Source organism: Neofelis nebulosa, chromosome 5 (assembly GCF_028018385.1).
Source record: "Neofelis nebulosa isolate mNeoNeb1 chromosome 5, mNeoNeb1.pri, whole genome shotgun sequence".
NCBI lineage: Eukaryota > Metazoa > Chordata > Mammalia > Carnivora > Felidae > Neofelis > Neofelis nebulosa.
In genome coordinates this window covers 5,578,870-5,604,242 of record NC_080786.1, presented here as the reverse complement: position 1 = coordinate 5,604,242, position 25,373 = coordinate 5,578,870, and the positions used below count along the sequence as shown (strand labels likewise).

Here is a 25,373-nt window from a genome sequence, read left to right as displayed (position 1 = left end):
GCTTAGTCGGTTAAGTGTCCGACTCTTGGTTTCATTCGGTTCAGGTCATGATCTCGCGATTTTGTGAGTTTGAGCTCCAAATCAGGCTCTGAGCTGATGGTGTGGAGCCTGCTTGGGATTCTCTCTCTCTCTCTCTCTCTCTCTCTCTCTCTCTCTGCCCCTACCCCGATCATGCTGTCTCTCTCTCAAAAATAAACTTTTAAAAAGTTTATATTTTACAGCGTATTCCTTTGGCTTGCACCGACAGTTGATAAAGGAGTCACTAAAAAACAGCAAGCCTCTTCCTCATCTTCAATAAATAACTCTAACTGGGGGCAAGAATTTGGATGTAATCTTTCACACAGGCAGAATGCATCCCCGAATGTGAGCAAACTCGGGAGTCTCTGAATAGGGTTTTAAGTTTTAATAAGCAATACCAATTGTTTCTGTCTTTCACTGGAGGGTGAGAAGGTTGAAGGTAGGAACCGTGTTGTGTTTTCCTCTGTACCCCGGGGTGTGGTATGGACTACAGGTTCCCTATGTATTTGTCAGATGAAGGTAAGAACAGTTCGCATGTTATTCTCACAGCAATTACCATTGAGTACTGAGGGACGATCCCGCTAGCGTCGCCGTGATAGATATAGACGGCCCCCGAGAAGTCATCCTCCTTGGGTGCACCAATGGCCACATCTGAGGGGAGAAAAACAGCTATGGGTTAGAAAGCCACGTGGAGTACTGTAAGGACAGTTTTCCTCATTCCTGCCCTCACATAGGTCCCTCTGTACCAGAAATTTCTTGGTTGTCGGTTGCTCAGACATTAAAGTAGACCCACAGGTCTACTTTGCTACTTTGCTTAGCAGGAAAAAAAAAAAAAAGTAGGAAGAAAATCATCAAAACTGAGAAGGGTTTAGTTCCAGAAAAGTTCTGACCTCATCCTTTCATAAAAAAAATCATGGACCCATCCAATAAAAAAAAAATGCAAATATAAACCACCCACCCAAATTTCTGTCAGACAGGGGAGTTCCATAGACCATGGTTATTGCATAACTGAGAGAGTCAACTGTTCCTGGAGAAGGGACTTGCACAAAATGGCACTCACTTCCCCCCAAAAAAAAGAAAAAGAAAGAAAAAAAATCAACGTTACCCTCGCAAACTGACAACCCCTGGAACAAAGCCTAGATCTTCCTGACTTTCTTCCCTTTGCTTCTAACAAAAGTCATGTGTTTGCAGAAGCGAGGTCAAGGGTGAGGGGCACGCGCCCACAGGACCTCAAGCCGAGGTCCTCTCTGGCCGGGGCATGAGGGGTATCAAAGGAGCCTGGTTGTCTGGCCTGAGGCAAGAGCTGCCCCCCCACTTCCGCCTCAGCCTCCCCCTAGCGAGGCGGCTCCCCCACGTCCCGATGTCTGCCTACCGCATATACAGTTAGCAGAGGCCCCAGACAGACCAGAGAGAGAAGCCAAGAGACCGTGAAGGAATCTGCAGTCCAGACAGAGTGGACATCAGTACACACAGCCCGACCCTCCCGGCACGGACGCATTCAAATCCGTCCCCTCGCTGTCGCTCTCGGGGCTGAGAAGGTCTAACTCCCTCCTCACTCAGCAACATGGCGGAGCCTCGGACACAAGAAAGGTTGGTGGCAGGAGGGCGCGCGTTCAAACTTGTCTGCAACAAGCCAAAGCACGGTGGGCTCAGAGCCCAGCCCCGAGTGTCCGCACGGAGACCATCTTCTCCAAAGGGCACCTCCTCCCCACAGGGGCCTCCCAAGAGGGGCAGGTGGGCCCAGGAGCACGCCTTGCCGGGGCGAAGCCAGAGGGCAGGTGTGAGCTCACTGACCCGGGAAGCCATCGTCATCAAGGTCGCCCAGGCTGGCGATGCTCTCCCCAAAGTGTGCGTTGTAGGTGCCATCGCCGCTGAGGGCCAGCTGCTCCTCGAGGGCTCCCTGGGAAACAGGACGGAGGACAAAATGGAAAACACAAACAAAAACAGAACCAAAACAAAGAAAAAACACAATAAAACCAGAGCTTCAAATGCCATCCCCAAAGCACTCCCATCAGCGGGAAACACCCGGGCATAATCACGGGCACCCAAACTTCTCTCTCCTCGTGGCAAAAGGAGTCCCTCTCACCTGTGCAGCCAGAGGGTCTCCCACAGCCTGATGCCTTTTAGAGGGAAGGAGAGGGTCATGTTGGCTGATGACTCCACCTCCCCCTTGTCCTGACACTCTATAAACCTGCCTGCCTACCTACACACCTGTCCCTACAGCATCCTCTAGCTGCCCTTACCTCTCCTCCCCAAAGTTGTTTGACACGGGCAAGCACATCTCTACTTTTTGTCTCCTGTGCCTTTCGGTGCAAGTTTACAGAGCTGCTTTGCAAGGTGCGTGTGTTAGTCATCTTGACCGTCATGATTCAGAAAATCCAACACCCAGTAGGTCTTGGTCAGGGGGTGGGGGTGCACACAGCCGGGCCCATCAGCACGTGTGGCTCAGATTTGGATTTCCTGAGCGAACACCCACCGACAGAGGAAGGGAGTCAACGGTGCCCGGTGGCGGCAAAAGCCACCTGAGGACACACGCTCTGCCTCCAAATCACTGACGTGTCAGTATCAGAGTATTAACACGCAATCTGATATCTTGAGGCGGAAGAACTTCGAAACCTGCCCCAGGGCAGAGGTACTCTGGACCCACTGCACACCCTCAAGCCAGCCCAGGCAGTGTCTGGCTTCACATCACACCTTCTGACTCTCCCCACTTTACAGATGAGGAAACTGAGCCACCCGTTTTAAGCTCCTTTTCCACATCGCACAGGCTAGTAAGGGGAAAAGCCCAGATCCAGGTTCCATCGGACTCCAAAGCCATCGTGTTTTCCACTCCTCTGTGCTGCTCCATAATCACTCATCAAACAGGGAGAGGCCCAACAGGTCGAAGAATATCTCGGTGCTCAGCGCAACCACCGGGCATTTAGGATACACTGGTTGGGGGGGTGGAACGTATGGGTGCCGCGTGTCGGGGGGCATTATCCTGCTCCAAGATTCCTCGTGTAGACACTCTCCAGCTGACTGCTGCGCTGCTCACCTTACTGCCTGACAAGTTAATACCTACACAAATGTTTCATCCTCTTGCAAACGTGGCTGGGCAGCCGCTAAATAAATGCGGATGGTCTCACCTGTATCATGACCACCTCACCTCTCCCCACACGTGCCTGTCCCTCTCCCTTAGAACGTCAATGGGGACGCAGGTGCCAAGCCTCACGGCCACAGGTGCCAGGAAGTTATCTTGGCTCCCAGGTTTTCGATTCGCTTTCTCAAAGAGTCTGCAAGCATCCAAGATAGCCCAAGGCTCTAACGCTCGCTGGCTCCTGTTCAAAAGGCTGTCCTTTCTTTCCGACATCTGCCCACCTACAGTTCAAGACCACAGCCCCCTCCGACTGGATTAGTTATCCAATTGGGATAACGAGCATCTGGGTCCCTGCTCAAAAGTACATTTTTACCGATTATTTTTTTTATTATTATTATGAAAGTATTACATTCTTGCTCCTTGGATAAAATGAAAGCTAGAAATCTACCCAAACCCCACCACCTACAAAGATCTGTTGTTAACATCCTCTATGAATTTTGCATACTTTTAACATTTTGGGGGGGGGGGTTGGTTTCTGTTTTTTTGAGAGAGAAAGAGAGCTTGCGTGTATACAAGTGAGGGAGGGGCAGAGACAGAGGGAGACAGAGGATCCCAAGCTGGCTCAGCACTGTGAGCACAGAGCCCAGTGTGGGGCTTGAATCCACAAACCATGAGATCATGACCTGAGCCGCAATCAAGAGTGGGCTGCTTACCCGATGGAGCCACCCAGGCGCCCCTGCGTATTTTTCACGGTTGTTTGTACAGGGAGTCTTTATCCCTCTTTCCACTCATTAGCCCATAAGCATTTTCTCATGTTTGCTCAAAGGCTGCTGGTCACAAAATTGATGCATTTCACTCTCTTGTTGAACATTCTTAATTCTAGATGCTGAAGACTCTGCTCTCTCATTGGTCTCCTGCCTCCACGGGGGCACTGCTTCCCCTCCTCCCCGTCCCTGTCCCCCCAACCCTCCACTCAGCGGCAGAGGGGCAGAGGCACCTTTCTGACACCTTCACACCCCTTTCAAGGATCTGCGGAATCAGGGACATAGGGATCACAGCCCTTGGCCACTGCACTGGCCCCCACCCGACCCCCGACGCTGCACTAAGGGGTCCTGCCGCCCCACGCCTCAACCTGCTTGCCGAGCTCCAGCCCACCCCTGCCTGTGTGCCTGACTGCTTCCCCTTCTTTAAGAGTCTGCCCAGCCACTGTGTCCTCCAGGAGGCCTCTCTGCTCCCCTGGGCACATGTCTATATACTGCCAGGGAGGCAGCTGGCCCAGGTGCAAGTCCCAGCCCACCGCTTCCAGTCGTGTGATGGAGGGCAGTGGACTTGACTTCTCTGGGCCTCGGCTGCTTCACTTGAAAAATGGGGACCCCTGACACCATGCATATGTTACACTGAAATCATTTCTAGAAAATAGGAGGAACGGTTTCAGGTACGGGGTCAACACTCAAAATCAAGTAACAGGGGTGCCTGGGTGGCTCAGCTAGTTAAGCAGCCCACTCTTGATTTCGGCTCAGGTCATGACTTGGGTTTGTGAAATTGTGAGACTGCTTGGGATTCTCTCTCTCATTCTCTCTCTCTCTCTCTGCCCCTCCCCCGCTCACACGTACGAATGTACTCTCTCTCTCTCTCTCTCTCTCAAAATAAATAAACATTAAAAAAAAAAAAAATCAAACAACAGACATCAGACCTTACCGTTTTTCTCAATCCCCACGCGTCTGCAGTAATCATGCTGCGTATAGCTTTCCATTAATGGAACGCTGGGTTCTCTGACGGCAGGAGGCAGGTCTTTTCTCCTCCCCTGGGTAACGGGGCCCAGTGCCCAGCCCTGCGGGCTGTTCAGTCACTCCTCGCTGGACACGTGTCCCTCTCCCACACCCGTCCACCTGGCACCCAGCACTGTACTCACATTTCCTCTGTTGATGTAGACAGTGACCTGCCCCTCGTCCCTGATCTCAGAGAACATGGGGGCCCCCACCAGCAGGTCAGAGAGGCCGTCCGCGTTCAGGTCAACTGCGCATAAGGAGGAGCCGAAGTAAGAGCCCATCTGCAACCAAGTTGAGTCGCAACAAAACGTTCAGTGTCTGCCCTCACACAGGAGGCCCTCGCTTTCCTCCAGCCCGCTGCTTTAGAAACACTTGCTCCCAAGCGCCTCACAGGCCGTGATGGCCGTGCTGCCCCACAGGCCAGAGGGCCCCGGGGAAGTGGGGAAGCACCTGACTTCCCCGGCTGCCGGTAGCGGGGCCGGGCCCCCGTCCGCATGACCGTGAAGCTAACCGGGTCGGAGTCCCCCCTCCGCGGGGAGCCCTACCAAGCGGAAAACAAGCGGACCGGTGCGGGGAGAACAAGGTATGGGTCTTAAAAGTGCAAGCTGAGGTTGCGAAACGGGTTACAACCACAGTAAGAGCGCCTCGTATAACAGACACGTGACAGGGCCAACCGAGTGGGAATATGAAATTTCATAACACAAGGCAAGCATGAAAATAAATACTGCACGGGGAACTAGGTTCCCCTCTGCCAGGCCGGCACGTAGCTAAAGCTAACCAGGAAGGCGTGAACTCCAGTGGCAGAAAAAGGTACAACTCACAAAACTAGTTAACGGATAAGGGAACACGGGTTACACTGGCCAGTCTTGGATCGTAGCTGAATTCAATACCTATTCCTGTAAATCAGGGGCCTCAAACCCAAATGCCAATGGGATCCAGGAAGGTGTCGTAACAGGGCTGACGGGTGACAAGGGACACCTGGCTTGGAACCAGCGAAGGAGGCCACCCCTACCCAGCCGAAGTCCACTGCCCCCACGAGGGAGGCTGACCCCGAGAAGGCCGACCTTCGCGTTTTTCCAGAGAAGCCAAAAGTCTACAACGTCATTTGAAGCGCCTACTTTTAGAACGCGGGCAACGAGTTCACAATAAAAAAAAAGAACAAACAAACAAACATACCGGCAGGCCCAACAAAAGAATTTATAGGCTGCATTCTTTCCAAAGGCTGCCGGTTTGCAACCTCTGTTGGAAAGAAAAAAAAAAAAGCCATTCTTTTAAAATAAATGTTTTCAAATCAAAGGGCTCCAGCTCTGCTGATGGGAACAAGCATTCTCTTCCAGTGTTGGGGTGTGCTGCAGCCGCCCCGGGGAGTGTGAGCAGCGGAAGGCACTGCGGTGTACTTCCTGCAGTGAACTCTGGGACAGGGGCCCTGCCCCAGTCACACGCCGAGGCCCACTTGTGCTCAACCCACCCCACCCTGCGACCAGCCATTCCCCAAGGAGAAGGGTGTGGGGAGAACTCAGAGTCAGGCGGAAACCAAGCGGCCAGCTCCAATTCCGTGGCTTTGCCAATCACTCTATCTGGACTTTAGTAAAACAAACAAACAAATAAACAAGCTGGAAAGGCCCGGAGAACCTGGCTGTTCGCCCTGGTTGAGCCCCAGGGGAATGGTTATTCTCATTCCAACGGGCTATTTAACTTGGCATCTTCGTCAATGTTCAATCAGAAATCCCTGTACGTGACTTTTCCTAAAGTTTTGACATACAAACACTTCAGATACCCCGTTAACTCAGTAAAACTCCTATATGGCAGTGGTATGCTTTGGGGTAGGTGTTCCTTGATCAGAGCTCTCCCAGCAGTCTGGAAAAGTGGAGACATGTGTCTAAATCAACACCTGGATTGAGCACATATTGGTGATTTCTTAGGAGCACTATTCGAAGGATGTCAACCAATAAAAACCAGAATTTGGGGGTATTTTTTTTTCTTACGATGAGGTCAAGAGATAGGGTTGCCTGACCGAATTCTGGACGAACAAAGGCAGAAGTGGACCAGTGGTGGACTGAGTCGGAACCCTCCCCCATGTGTGTGACTCTGGACACAGGGGTAAAGAGCTACTGACATCCCTTGAAAGCCTGCGGTCATGTCCTTTCCCTCTGAAATAACGGAGAAGTCAGACTAGAATTCCTGGTTTCTTCTGGCAAAGAAGCAGAATAGGACATATAAAGAGAGTAATGGTCTTTTTCAAAATCAGGGAGCGGACGGTGGGGATCAAGGTAGAAACCAGAGAAGTGGGAAGGAGAGTGAGAGGCAGAAAGGGAAGGCCCTAAAGCCAGAGTGGTGAAAGTGAGGGCAAGAAGAGCCCTCACGAAAATGACAGGTGACATGGCCGTGGAGCCCTTCAGTCCCCTCCCAGGGAGCCCCAACACATCATCAGGACATCCAAGCAGACACGAAGGCCAGTCTGTCCTGGGACCCCACGTCATAAAGTCCTCGGGATGTGTGCACAAGGGGCTTCTCAAATGTTTACCTCTCCCACCGCCCACTCTGAAACCTGTGGCCACAAACCTGACCGTGACCAGTCACAGATGGGTGACCAGGTAAGTTGTCATCTGCACTGGGAGGTTTTTGAGAAGGAGGGGGGGCATAGTTATAGGCTGTTAATAACGCCAGGATGACCGGCATTAACTGGGCCTGCCCTGGGCACAGGCAGCAGGCGGTGGTTGGGAGTGGGGGGTCGGAGGCAGCAGGTGCAGAGGCACAGGTGGATCCTGAAAACTGGGTGACAGATGTGTTGCAGCTCCACAAGCCACTTCAGAGTCCTTAAAGAAGAGCAGTTACGTGAAGGGACGGATGTGTCCCTTCAACCACACTGTGATGTCACAAAAGACACATGTACCAAAGCACTGTGTTCAACATCTTAAACTCACCCAATGCTCCATACATCAAGTATATCTCAATAAAGCTAGGGGTGGGGCGTCCTTTAACGTTGTGCTTTCAAGCCCAGGTAGATATGAATGGGCGGGGTGGGGGTCTGGCTTTCCCACAGTAGGCACACTTACCCATTTATTTTTAAGAAAAATATAAAATGGTAGGAACATTCACACCCTCCTTGCTCTGTGGGGCTCTTTCTACCACAAATGGCACAGAGTTATTTCTTGTCTAACTGTAAGGGGTGCTCGGAAAAACTTTTTTGCTGAATTGTTCACCATCCTTTTCCAGTGTTGTTGCTTTGGGGTTTTGGAAATGTTAAAATAATAGGCCAGTGCAGTTCCCAGGGGAGTGCAGAGCTGTTCTCGGGGAACTCTTCACAAAACTGACTTAGTGATGCATTTTTTTTTTTTTTTTTTTACTGAAAAGATTATGACAGTTCTATACTAAGTACACACATTAAGGCTGTTAAAATTGAAAAGAAAAGCGGGGGGCACATAAGTGGCTCAATCGGTTAAGCATCTAGCCTCAGCTCAAGTCATGATCTTGCCACTCGTGAGTTCGAGCCCCGCATCGGGCTCTCTGCTGTCAGCTCAGAGCCTGCTTCGGATTCTGTCTCCCTCTCTCTCTCTATCAGAAACAAACAAAAAATTACAAAACAAAAACAAACAAAAAAAATACATTTTTTAAAAAAAACTGAAAACCAATTTCTACTTGTGAGTGGGATTTGGGGAACTGGGAATATTCATCACCAGCACAGTATGTAATGGTGCCTGGAGCAAAGCAGGTCTAACCCACAGGGGGACCTGAAATGGGCCGGGGCATGTGCCCACCCACATAGGAAACAGTCATTGTCCCCACTTTTATTGAGGGCGGTGGTAGGTAAAACCACCTTCCACATTCTCCCACCTCCTAGAATCTCCCTCCCAAGTCCCAGGTGTCCTGTGCTTCCTCCCAAAGCCCACAAAGCCTTCTACCAAGACAAGCCTCCAAATTATCCCCCGGCCTCCGAGCCCAAATGTGTGCGTCCCAAGAGCAGCCAGTCTCGACAGTCCTGCTGATCTAAGCCACACTAAGGTGTGCAGGACGGAGAAGCCCATAAAAAATGTTGCTTATTAGTCAAAGGATTCTCTACCTGCCTTAATTTCAGACTATGGTACAGTGCAATGGGAGCACGCAGGAAATGGAGAGAGGATTAGGGCCAGGACCAGGAAAAAATGACACAGGCAGACAAACCTCGTCCAGGGCTAATTTCAAGCCAGCCTTCCCAAGCGATTTCTCTTTCGAGGTTCTCAAAGTTGCTGAGTGACTTTCCTTTGGTTCTTCTTTGCGTGCATCACAATAGTCCTTGTGGCAATGGTGATGCGGGGCTCAGGATGGGAGGGGGTGGGTTGAACTGATTTCCCACATGATGACATCCCACAAGCAAAAAGACGACACTAGGGCCAAGAGCCTCACCTTTTTACCTGATGCTTGAAAAATCTTAATCAAGGTGCCCGATCTTCGATCAGCTCTAAAAATATACACCTAAGGAATGAAAAAAAAAAAAAATTGGTTAGGATGGAAGCGATGACCAAAGGTACTAATCAGCACCCTCCTGAGAGTCCTACTTAAATGGCCAACCAGGCACAAGGCATCACAAGCTTCAGTCGGCTGATAATGAGGAAGTCAGTGGGCCTTGCATTTTACCAACTCTGCGAAAAGAGTGTCCTTCAATCCTGGGCAGAATTCACGTCCTCTGCTCCTGGACCACATCGTTTATGGAAGCCGTGCCCAGTAAGTCCCGAGAACCTTGCAAATTACTGGTCAACAATTCACCTCTTAGATAAAGTGATTTTCTTCCTTGAAATATTTCTTTCCTTCCTAGGAGTTAGAGCTGTCACAGGTACAGCATTGAAAGACAGAGGGGTGGAAGGGAGAATTTTAGACAAAGCAGTCTTCCAAAGTGATTCCATAGAACACCAGAGCCGGGAGATCTGCTCAGGGAAATAGGAATTAAACATTAGGGGCGCCCGGGTGGCTCAGTTGGGTTCGAGCCCCACATCGGGCTCTGTGCTGACAGCTCAGAGCCTGGAGCCTGCTTCGGATTCTGTGTCTCCCTCTCTCTGCCCCTCCTCACCCATGGTCTGTCTGTTTCTCAAAAATAAATAGACATTAAAAAAATTTTTTTTATAAAAAAGGAATTAAACATTAAATCAATGCCTCTGCTGTAGGACTTTGAGAGCCTTTAGTGTGCACATTAATACCATGGGTCTCTACCACAAAGAGGATCACTGATATGGAACTTCCCAAGTGACAGGACTATGGAAGTTCTTTCTCAAGTCGCATCTTACGGGAACAGCGTCCCTTGAGAACTAGGGTCAGGGACACTCCTGTGGCGTAAGCAGCCACCGCCTTAGTGAGAACGTGCTTGTGCCCTTGACCCCAGAAATGATTAACCACCAAAATCCTGCAGACCAGAGGTCTGTTCTAGTGTCCCTGGGAATGGGACAGTCAGCAACTTTATCAACTACGCCCAATTTCCCCAGCAACTCTCACACGATCCGACTCAAAGAAGCATTTTCAGGTTCTTTTTTTGTTAACAGAATACAAGATTCTCTCTGTCTGGCTCTATCCGTTACAAATACGGTTCTTGTCCTAAGACTTGACTATCTTAAGGCTATCACAAGCCTGAAAGGAAAACAATGCGATTAGATAAAAGTCCTTGTAACTGGGGAGAAAAGGATGCACTGAGGCATCCGCATGGCTGCGAACCAGGAGGTAAGCATTTTTGCCAACATTACAGACATGCCTGGTCACACGCACGCAGCTTCTTTCCTGAAGGACATTAGCAGCGTGGGGACAGGTCTTGGTGCTTCTTCACTCTACCATGTAGAAGAATCATGTGATCTTAAAGGATCTGCTTCCTTCTTGCATGACTCGCCCTGCTCAGTGCCCTAACATTTTATCTGGTTTCATTTTCAAAGATCCTTTCTCCCCAGCATCAGTGTTCGTAGGGAGGAAGGGACACTTCCAGAAATGAGGGCTGAGGCTCCTAACTTCTGCCCAGGAGCATGCAGGGAAATGACCCTCATGCATCAGTGAAGCCCAGTCAGCTGACCACACTGACCTGCTGGCTCATGGCTCCAATTAACAATGGTTCTGGCCCATCTGGGCCTCTCTAGAACCCAGACCCCACTTCTCTGAGCCCCCGGACATATGGCCAGACTCTATTCTAGGTCCACCCCATGGGCTCAGGTCCAAAGATCATTCCTTTGTTCAGACTTTTCTATCAGAGAACCCAATGTAGTTTGTTAAAAACGCAGGTTCCAGACTCATATAGACCTAATGGATGTAGATTTCCCATACCCTGGAGCTAAAGAATCAGCAAGCATGGTTGTTCGTATTCTCAGCCCCCCTGAGGCCATGATTCCCAAGGCAACTCAGACAGCCCTAGATCCAGTCTAGGTCTTTCCTATACTCTGGGCAAATCCTTTAGGAAAAGTGACCCACATATTCCCGGTCCAGCCTTTGGGCTGAACTGGTCTTGGCTCTAGAACACTAGGGAAACAGGCCGCTCGGTGGCTGTCGGTTGAGTGTTGACTTCAGTTCAGGTCACTATCTCGTGGTTCGTGGGTTCGAGCCCCGCGTCTGGCTCTGTGCTGACAGCTTGGAGCCTGCAGCCTGCTTTGGATTCTGTGTCTCCCTCTCTCTCTGCCCCTCCCCCGTTCACTTGCGCTCCTTCTCTCTCTCTCAAAAATAAACGTTAAAAACAAAACAAAACAAAAAAACCACTGGGGAAATAAATACGCGACCCTAGGCCCCAAGATAAGTAAAGTCCCAAAGATACCCAGGACTAGACTTGGCTCTATTAAGTCAAAGCCAAGATTGGAAAGAGCTTGGCAGAGTGGACAGTTTGAAGCTGGAGGGCGCTGGACGCCATTCACTTGGAGGATGCCACGGTGCCAACGGTCGGTCTCAATAATCTCACACACACGTAGTCAGCTGCAGAACGCAGCCGAGATGAGAAGGGGCCGGGAAGGGCGAGGTCTGGGAGTAGCGGTCACTCTCTGATTCAGCTTTCAAGGCACACTCGCAAAAGCAGTTGGAAGGAGGCCGACAGGAGACTCACGAGGTCACCCTTCACCTGCCAGCCATCCAGCAGGGCATTCGGACCGAGTAAGTGACAAACCTCTACGACAGGGGCAGCATGCTTCCCCCTCAGGTCTGGCCCCACGCTCTCGCGCAGACTTTTCTCCTCACCTTCCCAACGCCTTCGTCCTGGGGGGCACCTCCCACCACGTCGGTGGTGGACGGGCGAGAGAAGGAGCCGGCAGTCACTGCGTAGCCTGCAAAGGGAGGACATTAACCAAAGAGAGGATGAGAGAGGGCAGGGGAGAAAAAGAGCCACCAGAGAAAAAAGGGTCTCAAGCATCCCTTAAATCTGGACAGTTACGACCCAGCTATTTTTGGAACATAAGCCACAGGGAACAAACAGCTGTCAGTCTTCTGACATTGAAATGGCTCATCTCACAAAAAGTCATGTTCCCCAAGACATCAGGGGCAGGAAAGAATGCTTTCTGAGGGTCCTCTTTAAAGCAGGTACTGTGCTAAATACTTTATACCTGCTTTTCTCTTTCTTTTAAAAATGTTTGTATGTATTTTTGAGAGAGAGAGAAAGCAAGCACAAGCCAGGAAGGGGCAGAGAGAGAGGGAGAAAGAAATCCCAAGTAGGCTCCACACTGTCAGTGCAGAGCCCAACGTGGGGCTCGAGCTCATGAACTGTGAGATCATGATCTTAGCTGAAACCAAGAGTCGGATGCTTAACCAACAGAGCCACCCAGCCACCCCTGTTTTTTTCTTTTTGAGATAGAAGTTTCATACAGTGAAGCACATACACTTGAAGTAGAGAACTCATTGAAAGTGGCCCCATGTACACAGCCATGTGACCACCACCCAGAGTGAACAGAAGCATAGAACTCTAACCAGAAGGTTCCCTCCTACCCTCTCAAGTCAATGCCCTCCCTCAGGCAGACACCATTTGGATTCCTATCACTATATATTAGGTTTACGTGTTCTAGAAGCTCACTTAACATCACACTTGTGACATTCATCCATACTGAGTGTAAGAGTCGTTTCTTTTCATTGTCGAGCAATGGTCCACCGTATGAATAGGTCATAACACCTTTATTCTCCCGCTGCTGGGCACCTGGGCTGTTTCCAGTTGTTCCCGCTTTACTCCAAATAAAGCTGCTGTGAACATTCCTATGCATGTCTTTGGACGCCAGCATCTTTTAATGACACAATTCAATGAGGAAGGTATGATCATTTCTTCCCTTTTACAGAGGTAGGAACTGAGACTAAATGTGGTTCAGTAACATGCCCAAGATAACCTGGCAAGGTTCAAATCCAATCTGTGCATCTCGAAAGCCCTTGCCGGTAACCACTATGCCACCCTCCCTCCTAAGAGAAGGCAGAAAGAAGCTGACAGTGGGTGGGTGGGTGGATGGATGAGGGAAGAGTTTGGACGCAAAAGGAGCCTAGAAACAAAGGCAAAATTTGTCTGAGCTTAGTCTAAATGTCTCCTGCTTCACAAGCAGGCTGAAAATTCTCTAGCTAGCATATATTCCCAAACCTTGTCCTCACATTTATACCCTTAATGCTGTGATCACAGGCTGTTTGGATTTTGTGATGATACCCTATTGTGATCAATCCTTATTGACCATGTGGCCTGACCACATTACCTAAGAGTATTACGCGTGATCGCAAAGCCTCGAGTGACCCTTGAAAGCCTTTCAGCAACAAGGGTCTCTGGTACACAGGGAGAAGCCATGGGCCCTCAAGTTCAAAGGACCTATCCCAGACCCTAAAGCCAAACCCAAACCAAGCTCTCTGCTGCCTTCTCTCCACTCTCCAATCTACCAAACATACGCTGGAACTCCCTGCTGTGTACCAAGCACTCTATCAAGTCCTGGAAACGTCAGACCAACTCCCTACCTCCAAGATGCTCCCAGCCGAGTGAAGGGTCCATACCAGTGGTCAGTGCTGTCTCCACAGCCCAGGAGGCAGCTCTGCATTGAGACTCTGGGCTCTGAAACCACAGGTTTAAGCCCCTCACTCTGCTCTTTACAAGCCACGTGATCTTAGCAAGTTGCGTACTTTTCTGTACCTCGGTTTCTTTGCCTACAAAACGTGGGTAATAATAGTTGCCTCGTACGGTTGTCTCAGGAATTCAAAGAAATAGTATCCAGGAATACCTGGATGGCTCAGTCAGTTAAGCATCCAGCTCGTGATTTCATCTCAGGTCATGATCTCTTGGTTCATGAGACTGAGCTCCGTGTCGGGCTCTGTGCTGACAGCACAGAGTCTGCTTGGGATTCTCTCTCTCTCTATGCCCCTCCTCTGCTTGCACTCTCTCTAAATAAATATTTTTTTTTTAAAAAAAAGAGAAAATAATATCCAGAATGATAGCATTCAGGACGTGAACTAAGGAAAAGAGCCACATAAAATCTTCGCGCCCACAAAGACAGCCTATCTCTTGGTTGTATCTATCTTCTTTCTAGAAGGTTAAAAGAGCTGAGAACAGAAGAGAAATCTTCTGAGCCTGTGGTTCACCTTCAGCATTACCCTGCCATCCATCATGCTAATTATTGCTTCTTATCATCTCTATTTGCAACTGCTGTTGAGACCGGGAAGCGGAGGCTGTACCCAAAGAAATGCCGTGGAAAACCAGGATTCTATTGCACTCATGTTGTATCTGAACTTGAGGAATGGCTCAAACAAGAAAATAAAATGTCTGCCTCCAGCTCTGCAACATGATCACAGTTTTAATCCAGAGCCCTCCTTTGTTCTCTCCCTGCTGGGTGTGAGGCTCCACGTGAGGTGCCCGGAGGGAAAGTGGACCGAATTGGAACAATACCCGTAAAAGCCAATAAACCCTTCTTTCCCCCCGTAAAGCAATAGTGTGTGAGCTTGGCGAGAATCGCTCCCGTTTCCCCTTCTCACCTGTCCACGTCCCTGAGCTACTCACCCAGGTACGTGTACCGCCTGTTCATGATCGCTTCGTCGTTCAGCTTGAAATAGGTGTTGTCCGTAAGGTTCAGCACCTTGACCGTCCCGGCCCAATAAAAGGACCCTGGGGCACCCATCACCACCAGCTCCTGCCGAAGAGAGACCCAGAGGTCAACGCGGAAGGAAGCGGAAGAGGGAGTGCAGGTGAGAGCAGGGAGAACCACAGCCACATCAAAGAACTCCGTGAAAGACGCCTCACACCCCGGACTTTCTTTCGCTGAGCAATAAAAATGACTTCAGCGGGTCCCCTGGCATGACGGGATCCACCAAACACCCAGGGTCGGCAGGGATACAGACGGGGAGAACGCAGCGAGGTGACGACAGAGTGACTCACGTACCAGGTCCCTAGCCCACCCACGGGGGAGCTCACGCACATCCCCTCACCTTTACGCCTGGATCAAACGAGGAAATGGCATCAGTGCACATCCTTATAAATCACAGAATTCCAGGAAACAGAGCTCATGAAAAGACAGCACCCCCCTCAGCATCTTGGCCTCCGACCCCACCTCCCCCACACAGAGCGAGGAGAAAACCAGTGACCAGAAGCATCTCTGCGCACACTGTGCACCAGCACTCCGGGGAGATCCCCACGTCCTCGCTCAGGACGCTCTTCCCAGGAAGGGCTCTGAAGCTCGCATTTGTGGCTGCTGTGGCCCACTGCGAACTCACAACAGAAGTACAAGGGCAGAGAGGTTAAGGGAAGGACAGGGACTCGAGACAGCAGGAGACAGCACTGCTATTAAAAACAGACCCAGGGGGCGCCTGGGTGGCGCAGTCGGTTAAGCGTCCGACTTCAGCCAGGTCACGATCTCGCGGTCTGTGAGTTCGAGCCCTGCGTCGGGCTCTGGGCTGATGGCTCGGAGCCTGGAGCCTGTTTCCGATTCTGTGTCTCCCTCTTTCTCTGCCCCTCCCCCGTTCATGCTCTGTCTCTCTCTGTCCCAAAAATAAATAAAAAACGTTGAAAAAAAAAAAAATTAAAAAAAAAATAAAAACAGACCCAGGGGGCACCTCGCGGTTAAGCGTCTGACTCTTGGTTTCGGCTCAGGTCGTGATCTCACGGTTTGTGAGTTCAAGCCCTGCTTCGGGCTCTGTGCTGACAGTGTGGAGCCTGCTTGGGATTCTCTCTCTCTCTCTCTCTCTCTCTCTCTCTGTCTCTCCCCTGCTCATGCTCTCTCATTCTCTCTCAAAATAAACTTAAAAAAAAAAAAAAAACAGACCCAGAAACACAGAGACACAGCCGTCTCCAGCGTTTGGAGTGGGGGCAAATGGCCCTGTGCCCTCAACGGGGCCGAGAGCAGGTCTGTGCTACAAAACCACCCAATGAGCAACGCTGATGAGCATTCCAAGTGCTCCCAAGTGATGTACCTACCTAAGGGGGTCAGCATGGACAACAGCATGGTTTTACCCACAAGAACAGGCATCATCACTGTGCTAAAGAAAGTTGGACATGACCTAAATGTCGAACAGCGGGGATTCTAAACCATGGCACATCCAATTCAACAGAATCCTGCAGCAATAAAAATACTGTAGATCTGATAGCACTGAGACAGAATCACAAAGTGCTAAGTTAATAAGGACAGGCCACACGATATACAGTCAATGATCATGTTTTAGAAAGGAAAAAAGATGCATACGGGAGCAAGACAGACAAAACAAAGACGAGCAGCATACGTCCCAAACGTTTATGGTTTTTTCCACTGGGTGATAAGGATTACAGGAATCCCTCCCTTCTTCTGGCATTCTTTTTTTTTTTTTTTAAGTTTATTTATTTATTTTGAGAGAGAGAGAGAGCACGCAAGTAGGGAAGGGGCAGAGAGAGAGAGGATCTGAAGCCAGCCCCACCCCTGTCCGTACAGAGCCTGACGTGGGGCTTACACTCAATGAACCATGAGATCATCACCTGAGTTAAAGCCAGACGCTTAACCAAGTGAGCCCCCCAGGCGCCCCATCTCTCTCTTTATGTCTCTCTCTCATCCCTAAAATTTATTTTGTTTTTCAAAATTCCAGAACAATGACTGGACACTGACAAGGAAGTCCCCTCCCAAAACGCCCACTGTGTTCCAAACGGAGCACACAGTGTGGCCGCTGTAGGCAGGGTGGTGCCCACTACAGCATTGTGTCCACTGGATGACCCTGGCTGAGGCCTTCCTCCCTTCCTTCCTTCCTCCCTTCCTCCCTTCCCCAACGGGGAATGCCGTCTCTTGATTATATTTTCCAAAGTAGCTACACTGCACTAAGAATCAATAAAAGTTATTTTCCTAACAAAATCATGAGTTTTTCCTTCAACAATATGAAGCACCTACGATTACATATAGAAGCTTCTACTAGAGACACAGACCAATTCAGTCCCTTTGTATGGCCTTCCCTGGGGAAGGTGACACGGAAACATACAGAATACTTTAGACAAAAAAATTCTATCCAAAAGGGTTCAAAGACAACTTTAACGGAAACCCCTCAGCTGCACAAAAACACCAAAGGAGAGGGCCACGCAGACACTGGAGACTAAACACTCCAATGTCATCAAGGCCTCTTGCTCCCAAAACACAGCCACCCCTCCTTTGGCCCTTAGGGTTCCCCACATGCTGTCCTATTCCAGAAACGCCCTTCCAGGTTGACCCCTCCTCTGCAGAGCTGGCCTCAACACTGTGGGCGCCTGGGTGGCTTAGTAGGCTGAGTGTCTGCCTTTGGCTCAGGTCATGATCTCTCAGTTTGAGGGGTCGAGCCCCACGTCTGCTTTGTGCTGACAGCTCAGAGCCTGGAGCCTGCTTCCGATTCTGTGCCTCCCTCTCTCTCTGCCCCTCCCCTGCTCATGCTCTCTCTCTCTCAAAAAGAAACATTAAAAAATTAAAAAAAAAAAAAAAAAAGCATATCACTTTCCACACTCAGAACGCATCACTGAAAACACACATGTGGTGGTGCTTTTATTAAGTCCCACCCCCTGTACTCATCTGTTCCGTGCAGGGACTGTGCTAGTTCTAGAACGAGTGTTAGACAAATGATCGGTTCGTCAGAGGAGAGAGCCTTTTTCCTTGGGCTTGAACTCGGAAAGGAAATTGGAATCGGTGTCCCAACACACAGGCCACGGAAGAACATAAGGACCAATATCCCTGGTGCCAATCGCACACACCATATAACAGCTTTCTCTACCTGCAGCCCCTCCTAAGCCAAAGCCTTGAGCATCACCAGAGACCCCCGTGAGGCTCTTTAGGACACCAGCTGGTAGACACGTTGCTTTCTGATGATTTAAAATCAATCCAGCATCGGGGCCCCTGGGTGGCTCAGTTAAACATCTGACTCTAGATTTTGGAATCAGGGGCCCAGGTCACGATCTCACAGTTTGTAGGATCGAGCTCCACGTCGGGCTCTGCGCTGACAGCACAGAGCCTGCTTGGGATTCTCTCTTCCCCTCTCTCTCTCAAAATAAATATTTAAAAATATATATTTAAAAAATAAAATAAAATAAAATAAATTCAGCTTAAAGACTCAGAACTATATGTCTAATATATCCCTGCACCCACCCTCTCACAAACGTTACAAAGAGTCTAAGAAGGCAATCCCTCTCCTCAAAATCCTTTATTTTTTGTTAATGTTTTATTTATTGTTGAGAGAGAGAGAGAGAAGGCACGAGCAGGGGAGGGGAAGAGAGAGAGGGATACACAAAGCAGGCTCCAGGCTCTGAGCTGTCAGCACAGAGCCCGACACGGGGCTCGAACCCATGAGCCATGAGATCATAACCTGAGCCAAAGTCAGACGCTTAACCGACTGAACCACCCAGGCACCCCATCTCCTCAAAAACCTTTAAAACCAACAGCTCTTATCTATCTTGCCTCTCCTCTTTGTGTTCATGCCTCCTTCTCCCTTGGTTCAAACTAGATAACCTGAAGCTGAGCATGAGACCCACGGGGAGAGGCAGGATACTGTCCTCCTGAAACTCCCTGGATTCGGTTCTCCCGGTCACCAGGGATGGGCTGCGCCCTTGTGGCACTGTTCACGAGCGCCAGGAAAATGGCCTCAACGCTTAGCCCCCCACCACCCAGAAACAGCCCATGCAAATGGCACACAGAAATGCAAGTTTCTCTGCAAGGCAAAGGCCACCCCGCCTGACTCACATGTAGAATCCCTTCCGTAAACAGTGCGGGCCTTTTCCCTAGGTACACGTTAGCAGAACCTCCAGAGGTACAGAGGCGTGGGGTGTGCCTCAGGAGCCACAGGCTTTTCTCTGTGAGCTGTAAGTTGGCCTGAGCGGAGGTAGGGGCAGGGCAGATGGGCACTCAGGCTCTGCAACAGAAGTCTGTGTCCCAGACTTCACCCAGATGTCTCCAGGCTCCCGAGGTAGTGCTCCTACACGGGTGGGCCGGTCCACGTCTCCTCTAGCTACTCACAAGGATCTGTCTCTGTCCTCCAGAGCTACAACAATAAAGGTCCCAGGAAGCTCTCCCTTATCCTCAGTAACAGGCTAAAACTCACGTGGTATCCATAACGCAGACAGCTTTGGTAACCCCTGGGTCACAGACCTTCAGGCCAAGCAGGCGCCTTGGGCCAGCGTCCTTGGGGGCAACGTGGCCACATCCGGAAGGCCACAGAAGCAGTTGCCAGCCCTGTGCAGGAACAGCCGAGCCCACAGCAAAAGCAAGCCCAAGTGACGAGGTCAGCGGGAGGGCAGGCGAGGGGAGAAGTCCTGCCTGACCCTTTCAACCACATTTCCTGCACGGCCTCCGACAGCTGAAGTTCCAGAAACGAGAGAGGCCGTGAGTTCAAAGACCTCCTGTTTAGGGAGGCAAAGCCCAGGGCAGCCAGGAGACGGTGGCCGGGTCAGAGGGCTGAGCCTCCCACTCCCTGGCCCCACAACCCCACATCACATGCCCTCCAGCCCCACTGCTGTTTGCCCGGCCGGCACATGCTGAGACTCCGTGGCTCCCAGAGCCTCGAGTTCCAATAGGTGCTCCCGTTCCTCTGGTCACCAGCAGCTGGCACAGGCACCTGAGTTCCCATCCGGCCCTGCCCTTCCCGCTCCTCCTACCAAGACCTCCTTCTGCCTGGCCCCGATGCCCTGCCTTCCCTGACCTTCTGGCTGGTGAGACCATGAGGACACCCCCTCCCTGGGAACTCCTTCTCTCCCTTAGTTCTCCACCAACGGCTCTGATGAGCCCTCATTTCTCATTTCTGTAATGAGTCTACTTTTTCTCCCCTGCTGGCTAAAGGAGGCCTCCTTCCCCCCACCCCATCCCCAGTTCCAGGCTGAGCGTACCCAGCCCCCTTGCAGACGTACTAGCAATGGCCAGATCCGAGTTTCCAACTCGGGTGGGATTGTGGTCTCTGCGTCCAAGCATCTTGCAAAAATACCTCTGAGTGTCCCACCCATCACCTCACACCTATCCGTTTCCCTCCTCCGGTGACTCATCTCTAGACAGCCTTCTTCCCACTGGGGCACTACTGTTCTCCAGAACCCTGGCTCAACACATACTTCGTCTATACCACAGTCCCCTGGCCATCCAGCCCACTGATACGGCCTTGATATTCTCCAATTGCTCCGCTCGCTTCTTATTCCCGCCCTGTTGTTTTGTGGCTGGACCCCATCACAGACCACCCCCCCCACCCCCGGCCTCCCTCCAGGCCCTCCCACTTTTAAAGTCCTGGCCACACCAGCCCACCCAGCCTTTCTCTCTCAGCACTGCCATCCATGGTGTCCGTGACCTGCTTGTGGACTGACAGTGGTTCCCTGTTGCCTACTGAGCTGAGTCATACTTTACTAGACCTTCCTGGAGGAGCGACAGCCCCAGAAGTTACCCCATCTAAATGTGCAACAGAGATGGAAGAAGTGTATGAGCCTGGCATATGGCAGGATAGGATTTCAAGTCAGTGGGGTGAGAAAACCTGGTCAGCAGACCAATATGACAACAAGAACTACACGTTTAGGAAAACAACGGAGTTTGTTTCCAGCATATAATGTCTGCGAAAACAAATCCGAGAGATCAATCTTTTTTTTTCCTTAAATTTTTTTAATGTTTATTTATTTTTGAGAGAGACAGAGACAGAATGCAAGCAGGTTAGGGGCCGAGAGAGAGGGAGACACAGAACCCAAAGCAGGCTCCAGGCTCCGAGCTGTGGGCACAGAGCCCGACGCGGGGGTCGAACTCACAAACCGTGAGATCGTGACCCGAGCCGAAGTCGGACGCTCAACCGACTGAACCACCCACGTGCCCCCGACAGGGCTCGATTTTGAAAGATTCCTCGGGCTGCTGTGCAGAAAACACAGGGTGGGAGTGGAGAACACATGCAGGCTGAGGTGATGGAAATGTTGTCAAGCTAGAGAGGCCATGGTTCCACAACACTGTGAATGCAGTGAATACCGCTGGATTGTTTGCTTCAATATGGTCAATAGAGGGTCGCCCGGGCGGTTCAATCAGTTAACCACTGACTCTTGGTTTTGGCTCAGGTCATGATTTCACCGTTTATTTAGTGGGACTGAGCCCACGTTGGGCTGTGCATGGACAGCACAGAGCCTGCTTGGGATTCTCTCTCTCCCCCTCTCTCTGCCCCTCCTCCCACTCAGGCTCTCTCTCTCTCTCTCAAAATAAACTTTTAAAAAATGGTCAAAATGGTCAATTTCATGTTATGTATATTTTACTACAAAAAAAAAAAAAAAAGCAGATGCAGGGAGACTAGCTCAAACCAGAGCATCTCAGGGGCGCCTGGGGGGCTCAGTCGGTTGAGCGTCCGACTTCGGCTCAGGTCATGATCTCACAGTTCGTGAGTTCGAGCCCCCCATTAGGCTGTGTGCTGACAGCTCAGAGCCTGGAGCCTGCTTCGGATTCTGTGTCTCCCTCTCTCTCTGCCCCTCCCCTGCTCACACTCTGTCTGTCTCTCTCTCTCTCAAAAATAAACAAACATCAGGGGTGCCTGGGTGGCTCAGTCGGTTGAGCATCCAACTTTGGCTCAGATCATGCATAATCTCATGGTTTGTGAGTTCGAGCCCCGCATCAGGCTCTGTGCTGACAGCTCAGAGCCTGGAGCCTGCTTTGGTTTCTGTGTCTCCTTCTCTCTCTGTTCCTCCCCTGCTCACGCTCTGTCTCTCTCAAAAATAAATAAAGATTAAAAAAATTTTTTTTAATAAATAAGCATCAAACCAGCGCATCTCCAGGTGACGACCGTGGCTTTTCCAGAGGGTGATGATGGTGGGGAATTGAAACGGTCATATTTGGGATATGTTTTGGAGGTTCAAATAACAGGAGTGCAGATGAATTCTAAAGGAAAAGTACTCTTTCGTTTGGGCCTGGACAACCACCTGGATGACTGGGCCACTTACAGGACCTGACACGGAACTTCGCACACGGCACATAATCAAAATGATGCCTGAGAAACGAGGGGCAGATGCGAAGGGGACACTCAAAGTAGGTAAGACTCACTTATGAACAGTCCCTCAAGATGTACCAGCAGCCAAAGATCATGGTGCCACTACACAGGCACATGAGTATTCAAGTGCACGGTCCTTTGCAATTTGGGAAAGGGGCTGGCTGAGTTACATACAAAATCCTATGATGTCTCCACCTAGGACACAGGAATGATAGGAGGTGACGCTTAATACATCCTCCTCACTGCCAGCAACGAGACACACGCTTGACTGAGCATCATCCCACCTGCACTCCCGTGAATCAATTCCTTCCGTGGGTCTCCGAGTCAAGAGGACTCCTTAGAGAAACCGTCCAACTAGGTGTATCCTCCAGATGAGCCCGCCCACCCTCCCCCGGTGCTTTCTGGCCAGCAGGTGCCCCCGCCGGTTTCCATAACCTTCCCTGGATGCGACTGGAGGCATCGTCTCAAGAAGCTCCCAAGACCACCGTCAGCCAGGAAGTAAACACCACCAGCAGGAGGGCAGAGATGCTCAGCGGCCGACACCCACCTCGGTGAAGAAGCCTGCTATCCCAGCCTGGCAGGAGCCGTGTTCCTCTCCGTACTTCTTCTTATACTCTAGAGGGGAGGAAGGAAAGAAGCAAACCACAGCCTCGTCAGTCTGTACCGGTCGTGTGTGGAGCAGCTGAGCGTGCTGGCCACTTCCCCGTGCACCGCTGTGGGTCGGGCCCAGGGACGCCTTCCAGGCTGGGGTGTGGAAGGAAAGTCTCAGGAATCCACCAGACCTCAAAACTCCAGGCTCTGGTGCCATCGGGCCGTGAGGCTCCCAAGCGCCCCAGCGGACTTCCTGCACGCATGTAGGGGTGAGAGGAGCGGCAGCCGTGGTAATTAAGTGGGAGGCGGGTGACGATTATTTCATTTACTCCAGACAGGATGGAGCGCCCCGGGAGGAAAAGGAGCTGAACACATGACCCAGAAATGGAATGATGTGGCCATCCCTGTGTGGAGTCCACTGGAAGACAACCCCTCCTTAGAGCTGGAGGCAATATGATTCCTGCCATCCAGCCAGAAACCAGCCATCGGAGCCTGGGGCTGCAGGAAGAGGGGACCCCACCAGACCTGCCCCGCACTCGGTTACACTATCACTGATGGGGTATGGTGACACTATACATTGACCCCTGTATCTTCCATAAAAGGGGAAGCTCTCTCCAGGTGAAAATAAACACAGGCAGTTAAGTTCTTTTTCCTCCACCGTTCCCTCGCCGTTCTCAACACTCTGACCCGACAAAGGGGGCATTCTGTTGCTGATGTTCTATTCTTCAGTTGGAAAGAAGATATTTTCGCACGTTCTAGGCACTGTTAGCTGCGTCCACGCACGCCATTGCCTTGGTCTCTTATCCCTGGGAGCCCATACTGTCATCGGTTAAATAGGCAAAACTCCTGAGGCTCAGAGAGGTTAGGTGAATTGTTCAAGGTCACACAGCTAGTAAATGGCAAAGCCAAGATTCACATTTGTTCACCTCTGTGGCCTATCAAAGGCTCTGTGGAGTGAGTGATTACTCAAAACCCATACAGTGACCAGCCGGCTGAAATAATTACATGGGTAAAGACACGGGGAGAGAGAGAGAGCGACATTCTGCTCAGGTGACTCTGATTAATTACACATGAAACCAACACTGTTGGATACAGGTTCATGGCTGCCTGCCCCTGGGCACCTGCAGGCCTGGGCTACCCAACAGAATAACCCAGTGATCCTCCTGTCACCCGGGGGGCTCTTGGCACATCTCTGCTACCATTAAAGGCAATATATTTAATTTTGAAACAAAATAAATAATCCAGAGGAACAATGAAGCTATGATTGCAACAAAAAGCCACTTCCTGCAGCTCGAGTGTGCACTAGAGGAGAAGGGGGAAAAGGACCCTGGGGAAATATACAGAGTAATTCAGTTTCTAACAACACTCACCGCAGAGCCTGGTAACATTTTCCAGTAAGTGGCCATTAACCGACTGCTAAATTACAACGGAATGTCAATTGAGTTACTCCTCTTCCTTGAGAGGGCTAAATCAGTTCCTCCAGCCTTGTTCTGTTATTACAAGGAGAACTCACAGGCCTGTCAGCAAGCAACCCAGGGACAATGGACCCCACCTGTTCTCTGCAAAAATCTTGCACCAGGGCTGGAAGTGGGGCTTATGCAAAGTCATAAAGACATCATGCATCAAACTGTCTGATGGCAAGAAATAATAAAAATTAATACTAAATCCTACATCAAATAGCATAATGGCAAGAAGGATCAAAATGTCCCAACCCGAACAAACAGTTATATTACATCTGGAAGGTCCGGCAAAAAGCGTATCCTCCCCCACTGCCTCCGGGGGTTAAACAGCCAAATGTAACTCTCATGCAAATGAACCGAAGAAAATTCAGACCCCACCAGCTGAACGAAGGGACAGAGCAGGACACATCGGTTCAGCCTCATCAATGTATGACATGAGTAAGGACTGCGCAGGAATCTTTGACATTTCAAAGAAAATAGCCTCAAGGTCTCCTTTGTAACAGGGACTCCAAAAATAGCAGATATGAAAACGTGTCTTTCTCCATCTCATCTCCAAACTGTGCTGGTCAGCTCTATGCCAGGAGCAGGACGCAGGGCTCCTGAGGGAGCCACGGCCACTCTGGGAGCTAGCAGTGCTCCCACCCCCGGCCCCAAGAAAAAGTCCTGAGCCAGCATCGAGGTACCGTTAGAGGCCAGCCCCGGGCTCCCCAAGCTGGGACGGCCTCATCAGAGGTCTGAGGGCCAGGGACACACAGAAAACAGGCACGATCCCACCGGCTTTGACTTTCTGAGACCCAAGGGTCTATACCTGCCTTCTTGGGATGCTCTAGAACAAGGGATCAAACCACGTGCGGCTCGTGACTAGTACCCAGAGCGCTGAACTCCCAGAAACTTCTGTAACTCCGAGTCACCCCTTCAACTTGGAACAGGATCCAGTCCTAACGCCTCCACCCCCACCCCATCCCACCACACATACTCTGCGGGGAGGAGAGGCAGTCACGGCAGTTCAAGTCTAGGAAGGCTCAGCTGGTGTGACCGGATCAGACACGTGCCTATTCTGAGCTGTCCACGGCCTTCTGGAACTCCTGCTCAGAACAGCTTCTCTGCCCAGGTGAGCCTGGAGGTGTCTGT

At 50.8% G+C, this 25,373-nt stretch overlaps 1 protein-coding gene across 3 annotated transcripts in view; it reads right to left on the bottom strand.

Moving 5' to 3' along the window:
- Nucleotides 1-25,373, bottom strand: part of ITGA9 (integrin subunit alpha 9) — a 363,974-nt gene that overhangs the window by 298,021 nt on the left and 40,580 nt on the right. For all 3 annotated transcript variants that reach the window (XM_058729394.1, XM_058729396.1, XM_058729395.1), the window contains exons 5-11: nt 22,739-22,806; nt 14,798-14,927; nt 12,031-12,116; nt 9,247-9,315; nt 5,007-5,144; nt 1,813-1,918; nt 575-669 (exon numbers count right to left, since the gene is read on the bottom strand). In XM_058729394.1, coding sequence (XP_058585377.1) covers nt 575-669; nt 1,813-1,918; nt 5,007-5,144; nt 9,247-9,315; nt 12,031-12,116; nt 14,798-14,927; nt 22,739-22,806 — 692 coding nt within the window. The remainder of the gene's footprint in view (nt 1-574; nt 670-1,812; nt 1,919-5,006; nt 5,145-9,246; nt 9,316-12,030; nt 12,117-14,797; nt 14,928-22,738; nt 22,807-25,373) is intronic.